At 39.6% G+C, this 11,891-nt stretch overlaps 1 protein-coding gene across 1 annotated transcript; it reads right to left on the bottom strand.

Annotated features, from left to right (window-relative positions):
- Nucleotides 1–10,057: 10,057 nt before the first annotated feature.
- On the bottom strand, nucleotides 10,058–11,446 carry LOC114631067 (olfactory receptor 141-like). The gene is made up of 2 exons (XM_028779370.1): nucleotides 11,422–11,446; nucleotides 10,058–11,013 (listed from the first exon to the last, which is right to left on the bottom strand). Exons 1-2 carry the CDS (start codon nucleotides 11,444–11,446, stop codon nucleotides 10,058–10,060), a joined length of 981 nt encoding a protein of 326 aa, XP_028635203.1.
- Between the last annotated feature and the right edge of the window lie 445 nt (nucleotides 11,447–11,891).

The raw sequence follows: 11,891 nt of genomic DNA on the forward strand, positions 1-11,891 counted from the left end.
CACATAGGGCGGAGGTGCACAGGGGACTATGGTGGGAAGTGCTGCCTGGGAATTCACAGTGGGCAGGGGAGCCTCGCGGTTTCTAATCCCCCCCTCCTTTTGTTCTTGATTAGGCGGCGGCGGCCGCCCATCTGGATGGTATCTTTCTGCCTCATAGCGGGCTATTTTTTCATCTAAGTCCTCTTCCTCGGAGGGACTTAGTTCCTCTGACTCAGAGCTATCAAGCCCCAAAGCCTCCAGTTCCTTTACCAGATAAAGAGATTTCCTTTCTAAAGCCTCTTCTCCCTTCCTACATCCCTCTCCCAGGGCGTCCTTTCCCTTACCTCCCACTTCCGTGGACTGAACGTCTTTGGAAGGGTCTGTTTTCTTAGGCATGCCTTTCCCTTTTTCTTTCTGAGCTTCCTTTTTTTTTCTGAGCTCCTAAGCACTTACCCCGCTCTGTTTCTGACATGCTGTCTTGTAATTCATCTAACACTCCCTGACCTGCCACGATAGTCAGGCAGCATTTCTCATCTTGTAAGCACGATCTTACTAGCCTCCACAGAGGCCGCGTCCCAGGCTTCAACTTCCCATTCTGTTGTTCCCTAATTAAATCGCCCTCCAGTTTGTCCCAGGAGGTGAGCATCAGCGACCCCGAGCATATATACCAGGGCGCCACTCTATCGATCTCCTTCCCAAACCCTTCTAACGTTTTTGTAGAGACTTTTAATTTATGCTGTCGCAAAAGCGTCTGAGGAGCCATAATCAAAGAATGCGAAGCCCCCATGCTTACTCCGTCAGGACCGAGTATGTGGCCCCATTGTCCAAGAGGAAGGAGATGGTTTTCCCACACACCATAATATCTACCCGTGGCTCCCTGCTGGTGATAGGTGTGATCGGGTCGAAAGAGCTAATCCCCATCAGTCCTCCATGGCCAAGCCTAAAAGGTCAGTTGAGGGGTTTTTTGGGAGCGATGTCCCTCTGTTCTGAGCGACATGAGGGCAATCGACAGCCCAATGCTCCCTCATCCCATTGTCTAAAGGGTACCCGAGCCAGACTTTATTGCAAAGGCCTATTAATTTGGAAGGCCTCAACTCAGGCGTTAATCGTAAAGATTTGAGGTTTTTTAGTAGACAGCCCAGTGGGGCGTCTGCTGGTATGGACGAAGACAATGAGCCCATTGAGTGAGTTAGTTACCAATCTGTTAGTTCAGTGTCCTAAAATAAAGTTTGGCAACAGAAATCAGGCACTGCTTATAATAATCAGGCCATCGTGCGATCAAATAAGGGCCTCAACTGGGCTAGCCCACCAGAAGTTAGCTAGTCAGGAGGTAGCTCGACTGGTGCCAGTTTTCTGGTGGAGCTGCAAGAGCTGGGGAGGGGTTACGAGCTATCTCCAAAAGAGGGAAATCAGTCAATCGGTTCAAGGTCCTAGCTGAATAGCAGTCGTAGTTCAGCTAGAGGCCAGCCACACGTACTAGGGCAAAAAGCCAACCCCAGAGTCCAGGAAGCAGTGGCCAGACGTTAACCCAGAGTCCAGGACCCCTCACACGAACCAGAAGCTCCTTATGGATTAAAAGCTGGTGTGTGCATGAGATTGTGCAGTACAGTACCTGGAAGGTGGAACTGAACCGGGGACCTGTGTGTCTGTCTGGGAATCTAACCCATGCGGCAGAGCACTGATTGGGGAGGGGTGGGCCACAGAGGCACAGCTCACGTGTTGGAAGTTTGGCGGGTCTCAGCAGGCTTGGCAGTGAAAATGGTGGGGAGTCACTGTGGCTGCAGTGGCGGTGTGGTTCAGCGGTGGGAATGGAGGACCATGTGGGCCTCCATCTCAGTGGCAGCAGCACAAGGTGAGCCACCTAGTGCCAGGGAGTGTCGGTTCAGCTGGTCAACTCACCTGCTTCTCTCTCTCTCACCCCCCCCTAAATAAATCCCTCCCTGTGGAACTGGATCGGCCTCGAGTTGTCTGTCCAAACTGCGCCCGAATTCTAACACTTGGAGTACTTACTATGGGTCAGCTGCCTGTGCTCATTCACTCAATGCTTATGGGCCAGGTTGCTTGTCTCAGTATTGAGAGCCTAGACTTAGGAGAATTCTTCCCCCAGGAGTAGCTAGATCTACTTCTCATGATTCAGACACTGCCTGGTCATCTGTTACAATGTCTACCCTAGTATGTGTGTGGAAGGATCTTTCTGTTCCCCCATTGCACACTGGAGAGGCCCTGGGTACTCAGTGTGGGGACCCCATGAACCAAAAGGCTCTCTGCTGAGCCACTATGCATTGTGGGGTCAGAGCTCCTGTCCCTCCTTGGTGACTAGAAATCCCTGCTGTGGTTTTGTTGGACAGGTCCAGGTGACTGCTTCCCATCCAAAGCCATCAGTGGAACTTCTGTGGGATCCTTTGCCAAAATCCCAAGGCAAGATCCAAGGGTCCAAGGCCATTTCCATCAAGTTCCCAGGTTCCTTTTCAATAAGAACTTTTTTTTTTTAAACCTAGTTCCCAACATGCTTCCAAAGGCCACATTCTGTCTTTCCTGGATCACTATAGTGAAGTATTACAGTTGTACAGCTTCCAATCTGGCCTTGGCTTGCTCAGATAAAACTTTGTTATGTATTTTGTAAGGCATAGATTCTATATTGTAATGTCCTATGCAAAAGAAAAAATAATGAAATTGTAAATTTTATTGTTTTAACATGTAGCATGTTTAGTGACTACTACCACTATTCTTCTATTAAAATTCATGTCTGGCCAATGTTCAACTACATACCACTCAAGTTACTTATATAGGAATAGCTATTACTCCAGCCCACAAAGCAAGATAGAAAATTATAGATAGAAAACAATAAGTAAAGCCATTCATAGTCCCCCAGCCCAAGGATAAAATTATATTCTTCCTAGGGACTTTTTTCCTATAATGTGGTTTTCCCTCTTTCTATATTCATTTTTTTTTAAAATTTTTATTGGATATTTTATTTATATTTCACATTAATACCCTTTCCCCATCCCCACCAGGAAACCCCTATCCCATCCCCCCTCCTCCTGCTTCTATGAGGATATGCCCCTACCCATCCTCCCACTCCCACCTCCCCATACATGAATTCCCCCACACTGGGGCATCCAGCCTTCACTGAACCAAGGACTTACTTATCAACCTATGCCTAACAATATCATCCTCCCCTATGGATTCAGCTGGGGCCATGGGTCCCTCCCTATGTGCTCCCAGGCTGGTGGTTTAGACCCTGGGACCTCTGGTTGGTTGGTATTGTTGCTCTCCCCACAGGGCCACAAACCCTTTCAGCTCTTTCAGTCTTCTTTCTCACTCCTTCATCGGGAACCCCATGATAAGCTCAATGGTTAGCTCTGAGTAACCACCTCTGTATATTTCAGGCTCTGGCATAACTCTAAGGAGACAGCTATATCAGGCTCCTGTCAGCATGCATTTCCTGGTATCCACACCAGCGTCTACCTTTGGTGACTACACAAAGGATGGATACCCAGGTGGAGCAGTCTCTGGATGGCCCCTCCTTCAGTTTCTGTCCCACAGTTTGTCTCCATATTTGATCCCATGAGTATTTTGTTACCCCTTCTAAGAAAGGCCTAAGCACCAACACTTTGGTTTTCCTTGTCAAGAGCTTCATGTGGTCTGTGAATTGTATCTCGGATATTGCGAGCTTTTGGGCTAATATCCAATTATCAGTGAGTGCATACCATGTGTGCTCTTTTGTGATTGGTTTACCTCACTCAGGATGATATTTTCTAGTTCCATCCATTAACCTAAGAATACCCAGAAGATGCTCAAACATATAACAAGTACACGTGCTCTGGTATGTTCATAGCAGCCTTATTTATAATACCCAGAAGCTGGAAAGAACTCAGATGTCCTTCAACAGAGGAATGGATACAGAAAATGTGGTACATTTACACAATGAAATATTACGCAGCTATTAAAAACAATGAATTCTAGAAACTCTTTTTATATTCTTCTTCGCCATCTATATGAGGTGTTTCTTGACTGTTCACATATGCCCCTGCTTACACTAATTTCCAAGTCTTTTAATAACCCTCAAAGAGCCTTCCAAGTCCAAACCACTAGTCAACAGAACAAACTAGCCTTTTAACTGGCAAAGAAACTTGGGTACTCTGAACCAAACTTTTGTTCTGACTCAAAATTGATTTTCCTAAGGTATGTATGGAGTCTTGGTTTCTATTGGCTTCTGTCACCAGTATAGTTGAATAAAAATTCTAGAGTCTGGCCTTTCAGCTACCTCCTCACTCCACATTCTCTAGTCATTTGTCTCTTGTCTGGAGACTTATATACTCCCCAGGGTTCCCATCACACTGGCACCTCTCTGCTAGTATCCTCTGTTGCCCCACCATATAAACAACTCTTTAGTTACTAAGATATGTATTCCTCTCCTGCCAATGACTTTACTTTAGGCATCCATGTGTTAGGCAAACCAAGGCAGGCAGCTGTTGGGCAATCAGTGCTTAGAACCACTGACAGAAGTTGAACCAGATATTACAGGGGCTGCTTCCAAAGGCAGCTAGGGATTATAGAAGCTTTTCCTCAGACATTTCTCTGAAAGAACAAATTTAATTAATGTGTCTTATACTCTCTGTGGTCAGTGTGAAAGGATTTAGAAATTCATAAAACAGCTTGAGACCCCTACCTGAATCAGGGCTGTAGATCAACAAGTTCTCAGGCACAAGTTCCAGGAACTAGCCGGCCACAAAAGAAGAAATTGGCTAAGAGGAAAGTCAGCTAGGATTTTTCAGGACCTGGCTAACCACAAAGAAAAGCAGAACTAAAAACACAGGTTGGTCAAGTCACTCTGGGAAGTGACTGACCAAGAGGTAATGACTAGGTTAAGGTCACATTCCTGAGAAAAATGTATACAGGATGTTACTTACTCTCCACCCTGGTTTATGACTAGCTGAATAATAGGTTGAAACCTTCCACTCTTTGTATGATATGCGTTGTGATTTTCTACTGTTCCCTTTTTGGTTTCCCCCTTTGACTCCCCCTCCCCCCGGTTTGTGGTTTTCTCCTTTAAATACCCCTTTCTCCTAAGCCTCGTGCTTGACACTCCTCTGCCCTTGTATGGGACATGAGTCTAGGCCTCAGCGCTGAATCCAAATAAACCTCTTGCTGTTGCAACAAGTCCTGTATCTCATGGTTTTGGTGAGACATATTCCTGAGACTTGAGTGAGGGTCTCCCTTCTCTCGGGGTCTTTCAAGTGGAAAAACTAAGAACTCTTTTAACTTCTTGGGGCCAGTGCAAAAGAGAAGGAAAAGAGAGAAAATTTACATACACACATACACACTCAATGAACAAAACAAAAGGCAGACTCCAATAACTTCATATATACAAATACATATGCATATATACCTACATTCCTACATACCTATATAGATGTATACAGACCTACAAGTAGTCATATATATATTCACACATAGAATGGTTAGAGCCCAACAAGCAGGATCTAAGTATTTCACACATATATACATAAATACACACAATTGGTGAATAGAAGGAATAATGTTTCAACACCCATTTCTGCAAGGTTTACACATACAAACATAGTTGATGAATGGGAGAAGCAATGTTCCAGTCACACTATACCATATATACTTTATTCTTTCTTCCATAGCTTATTTATCCCAGCAAAATAATTCAAGCAATATGGATTTACAATGTCGTTACATGTTAGTTTTCTTCTAGTAAATGTGTATGGAAAAAATGTGTTTTCCAATACCTACACAAAAAATAACATTACATACTACAGGTAAAGAAAACAAATTATTCTCAAAAACCCACATACATACATAACCAAGCAATTTGTTATAGATTAACAAAGTATAAGCAAGCAAGGTAGTTTTCTCAGACAGTTTCTCTTACTGACATGCAGCAATTTTCAATTACAAAGAAAGTAATCATTTTATTATTTATCTTTGCAGGTGATCTTATAAGAATCTTAAAAGAATAACAAATCTAAACTTTTATATAAAAATCAGTCATATCTACCTTAAAACCTTAGATTGCATATCTAATCATTAGCAATTGTTACTAAATCATATCAGGAAGCAGAAGGGGAAATGGATATAGGAAATCAATTATCACCATTCCAGCCTCAGTGAAAGTCATGTCAGTCCTAACTATCAAGGGTCTCTAGCATAACTATTAAGAATATGCCTTTCTGAACCTCATATTGTTCCCTAAGTTGTTTTTCTTTTTTTCTTTTTTAACATCAGAGCCAGTAGTAAAAACATTTCAACCTAGCATCACTAAAATCTTTATTTTTCCAAATGTTTTTCTAAGAATGGAAGTCATTGTTGATGATCTACAAGTCTAAGTGCTTCTCTAGGGTGGTGATAGAATCATCAATCTGCTCCAGCAGCAATGCCTGAAAGAAATCAAGCATTAGTACTGTGAATGCCAGAAATACTCTGAAGTAAGGGAGTTGAAGCCCCCTTACAATTTTCGTATAATTCTTAGATTAAGAGGTATGTGAGGTCAACAAACAGAGTACTCCATAGTAGCAAAAAGTCCTCAAGACACATGGTCATTGGGGTCCATCTCATACTGAGGTCTACCCATGTGGCTGTGGTAACCCATGGGCTGTATTCCATTAGTTCTAAAGTCATTCGTTATCCCTCCTGCATGGCCATCAGCCCTATCCTTCTGTTGGAATCCTTCCTGTTTCTCTGCCTCCCCTCTGTAGGGAGTATGGTAAATCCAGTAGATTACTTAAGCACTTCTGGGTCCCTGAGATCTTGTTCCTCCTGAACTCCAGCTTCCTCTTGCAACTCTTACACCTTTTCTCTTCCCTACTGAGCCTCACTGTTACTGAAAGGATGTGAAAATTCATAGAGAACTTTGAGACCCCCATCTGAATTAAGGTCAGCAAGTTCACAAGCTGACAGGTTTCAGGAGCTAGCTGGCCACAAAAAGAAGAAACTAGCCAGAAGGCAGGTCAGCTAGGTCATTCCGGGAACTGGCTCACCACAAAGGATAACAGAACTAAAGATACAGGTTGGCTGAGTTACTCCAGGAAATGGCTACATACAATGGTCAGGATAAGGTCACATTTCTGAATAGAATGTATACAGGATGTTTCCTACTCCCTACCCTGATTTATGAGCAGCTAAATAATGAGTTAAGAATTCTCTACTATTTTTATGATGTAGGTTGGGATTTCTCCACTGTCCCCAGAACACCACTGTATCTTTATAGAGTGGAGTCTCTGGGATCGACTGCAGTGGATGATGGGATTTCCATCACAACCTGGCCACTTTTCCCTTCGCACCCCACTATGGTCTACAGCTGTTCATCTGAGCTCACCCCTGAAGCCCGCTGGTTTCCCCCTTCAACCCCTTAGTTTGTGGTTTTCTCCTTTAAATACCTCTTGCTCCCGAGCCTCCGGGTCGACACTCCTCTTGGGAGTCTCGGATTTAGTCCGCTGATATCCTGAAATCCAGAAATAAAGCCTTTTGCAGTTTGCAGCAAGTTCCGTCTCTTGTGTGATTCTGGGTAGTCATAATCTCCTGTGGTTTGAGTGGGGGTCTCCCCAATCCGGGGGCCTTACATTGCCACAAACAGCTTGACCTTAGAACATCTGAATGTCCAAACTTCTCATGCTCATCTTTCAAATTCCTTCACATGTAACCACCTTTCACTACCTTACAATCAAATAATACCAACATCTTTCATATTTAAACTTGTTCTTCTCCTCTATTTCTTCCCATCTTCACCTGTCTAGGGTAGCACTTTTTTATAAATATTTAATATCAAAGACAATTCCTACTTTATTTTTTTCTTCTTTCAAATCTATGTATTATTCTTTATATCATCTCCAAAACTACAAAGTTTTATGAAATTCAGGATTTAAATAATTATTTTGAATAACTTGCCTTAAATCTATATATAAGTTATTTCTTTTCTTTAATTATTCATTTTTTCTCAAATTCATTTACACAGGGGTTATAAACACAGAAAGGCAGGATGTGGGGAAGGGGACGACACTGGAGTGTGGGTGTTCAGGGGGAATACAGATATCTTTCAGAACCGGGTATTGGCTGGGTGACGGTTCTGGGGACAGGTCACTGTGACTCTGCCTATGACTCAATTGTCCTTATCTAAGTTGGTAGACAATTCCTACTTTAAACAGCAGTTCAGCCTAATAAGGTGGAAGATTGTTCTATATCAGGCTGTTAAATGCCAATCCAATTATGTAAACCCTCTTTTAAATCTCTTTTGCATTGGGTCTTAATTACCCCACCTGTTTCCTCTACGATAACACAGAGGTTTTTGTCAAAGCTGGTTGTGTTAACAATATTTAAATGATATATTCTGTACTATTATCTTCAGATACAGGCAATATAGGATGACAGCATTTCTAAAAGCCTCATTGAACTATTGCCTGAGTAGAATCCAGACAATGAGCAGCATATAGAAGTAGAAAGAGGTTTATTCAAGGATAGGAAAATCTGCTATGTGTTAAACTTTAGACAAGCATGCTTTAGTTTTGTTGTTCTTGAGTTTTAATATAATCCTTACAATTATTGGTTTCCTTTTCTTGAAGAACTGAAGAATGAGACTAATTTTCTTCACAATAAAACAATACCACCAGCACCACAAAAAAACAAAAGCGTATTTATTCCCTAGAAGATTATGAACAATAGAAACGTTATCTGTATTGATTAAACCGTAGGTTATAATTAACTTTCTAAAGACATATAATAAATATTTAACTGGAGGATTTGGGGCAACTTTGCAGCAAAACCCATCATGATTGTCATCTGCAATACTCTGAGTATATTTTCTTCTGTGTTGAGAGGGATAAATCAGTGAAAAAGAAAATGGAGTCAGAGACTGGAACTTTATGAAAAACAAATATATATATATAATGTATATCCATATATTCACATAATGTATATATATTAACTGTATAGAATTACAAACCTGAAAACTTAGAATATTTTCTCAGTAGAGAGAGGAAATAATTTGCTTTTAAAACAATGATCAAGCCAGTGAATACATTTAATCCTAGCACTTGGGAGGCAGAAGCAGGCAATTTCTGAGTTCGAGGCCAGCTTGGTCTATAGAGTGAGTTCCAGGGCTATACAGAGAAACCCTGTCTCAAAAAAAAAAATGTTAAAACAATTATCACATGAATATATATCGTATATTTACAAATACTTGCATATACATACACAGACATAGGTTTCAGTGTTAAAACTAGGCATATAATGGTTCAGAATATGTCTGAGTCTAGAGACGGTCTTTAAAATGGAGTTAGTTATAGGAAAGTCTTTGATGGCTGGTAATCCAATATACTTACAATTCTTATAAGGAAAAATTAGCAAAAAGACACACATAGAAGCAAACTATAAGAAAGACAATAAGAAAATATAAACATCTGTAATCCACACAGAAAATGCCTAAGAGCAATTTATCATTGCACATATTTTGGTTTTACATATCTAACATCTAGACATAAAAAATAAGGTTTTGTATAAACCAGGTCCAGTTTACTGTATTGTCATGTTAGTCCTACCAAGCAACTACAATCCCTTCAGCATATATGTAACTGACTGTGTGTGGAATATCTGTGAGCACAGATTTTATAAGAAACTAAGAGATGCCACATCTTTAGATACATAAATATCATATCAGTGTTTTAATATAATCACTATTTAATTAAAAAGTAAATATACAAGAACTGTATGATTCAAATAAAGGTAATTTAAAATAAAAATGAATGGAATTTTATGTTCTTCAAAATTTAAACATTGAAGTGGTGGTAGGTAGCTCAGTATGTGAAATATTCACAATTCATGTGTGGGGATGTCAGTTTGAATTCCTAGAACATACACAAAGCCAAGGGTGATAAGATGTGTTTATGCTGAGATGAAGATGAGAGACAGGAGACTGCACATTAGCTAACCTGTCATAAGAAGTGACAAACCACAATGATTTTATGTATGAAAGAATTAAAGACTGTTAAGGAATACAATATAAAATATATCAAACATATTTTCAAGAACATATATATAAGAAACACAGAATATACATTTAATTTTTTAATACAATATTTAATATGAAATTTTTTCTCAAAACTCTTTTCATTGCCTCTTTTACATCTTTGTTCCTCAGACTGTAGATGATAGGGTTGAGCATGGGAATCCCAATGGTGTAAAATATAGACACTATCATGTCATGCTCCAGGGAATAGTTGGAACTAGGTCTTACATACATGAAGAGGCTTGTACCATAACAAATGGAAACAGCAGTGAGGTGAGCTCCACATGTAGAAAAGACTTTTTTCCTCCCTTCAGCTGAATTCATCTTCAGAATTGACAAAAAAATAAAAGCATAGGAGAACAAAATGATCAAGATAGTGACTACCTCAATGAAACTTACAAAGAAGAAGAGCATCAGCTCATTTATATAAGTTTCAGAGCAGGAAATAGCAAGTAGAGGAGGTATATCACAGAATATATGTTTGACTTCATTGGATTGACAGAAAGACAGGCTGAAAGTGGCCACTGTGTGAATAATAGCATGCACAATTCCACCAACGTAGGAAGCAATAATAAGTGGTACATACACTCGAGGAGACATACTCACTGCATACAGAAGTGGGTCGTGAATGGCTACATATCGATCATATGCCATTGCTGCCAAAAGAAAGCATTCTGTGGTTCCAAATGTAACAGCAAAAAACATCTGTGTTGCACAACCATAAATTGAAATGATTTTGCTTTTAGACATAAAACCTACTAACATATTTGGGGTGATATCTGAAGAATAGCTAGCATCTACAAAAGACAATGCACTGAGGAAACAGTACATAGGGTTATGGAGTTGGGGATCTCCAAAAACTAAAATAATAAGTCCTACATTTCCTATTAGAGTAAAAAGGTATATTGCTAAGAATAGAAAAAAGAGAATGATCTGAAGTTCATTGTTGTCTGTGAGTCCTTTGAGAACAAATGAAGTAGCTTCTGTGATGTTCGTCATGTTGGAATCTCATGCAACAATGTTGAATATACTTAGGCTATGGTCCATAGTACTATGATAACAATAGAAGATATGTAAGTCAATCAAATAAACTAATTAATATATGTCAGTCAATACTCCAGAAACAATAACTACATGATAGTATAATCATATATGTCACTTAAATATAATGAAATAGAGGTACTGCTGTTAATATTGTGGAGATGGATATACTACTTAAAGTGTATAATTGGCCCAAAGTAGTTAACTTCAAAACAGACTCTAATAAAACAGTACTGAATTAAATGGAAAATGAAAGGATCTTCTTGAACAACATAAAATAGTTTCCAAGAAAATAATTTTAATGCTATCTCAATACCTGATCTCAAAATATATTCCAAAACCTTCTTGATGTATTGTATTGCTAGACCCTCAACCTAGAACTGACCTTAATACATGCATGTAATTAAAATGTTATAAAAGCAAAAAGAGGAGGGGTGATGGGATAGGGGGTTCTAGGGAAGGGAAATGGGGACAGGGGATGACATCTGAAATGTAAATAAATAAAATATCCAATAAAAAAATTTAAAAAATGGAATCCAATATTAGATCACAAAAAATAAGTATTAAAGTAATATTATCAAAAATATGTGACTAAGGAACAAAGGTAAATATGTAATTCTTCAGCTATACAATCATTTTTTATTATTAATATATACTCTAATATTAGTTTATCAGGATTACATTGAAAATATTTTCAATACTATATGTTAATTGTGAAATATAGTTTCTCTTTATTTCTAGATTGAAAATATGTGGTCTATTGATATATCCATATCCACCAGACTCAGACACAGATAAACACAATTTAGTTTCCTACATTATAGTGAGTTCAGTTTGTTTTCAA

The sequence above is a fragment of the Grammomys surdaster genome, unplaced genomic scaffold (assembly GCF_004785775.1).
Source record: "Grammomys surdaster isolate TR1022 unplaced genomic scaffold, NIH_TR_1.0 350, whole genome shotgun sequence".
Classification (NCBI taxonomy): domain Eukaryota; kingdom Metazoa; phylum Chordata; class Mammalia; order Rodentia; family Muridae; genus Grammomys; species Grammomys surdaster.

Bases quoted from the DNA above. Each gene is read 5' to 3' on its own strand.
- LOC114631067 (XM_028779370.1), bottom strand. From the start codon at position 11,446: ATGCATGTATTAAGGTCAGTTCTAG. The intron at 11,014-11,421 runs GTTGAGGGTCTA...TTGTTGCATGAG, and splicing joins TGTATTAAGGTCAGTTCTAG to ATTCCAACATGACGAACATC.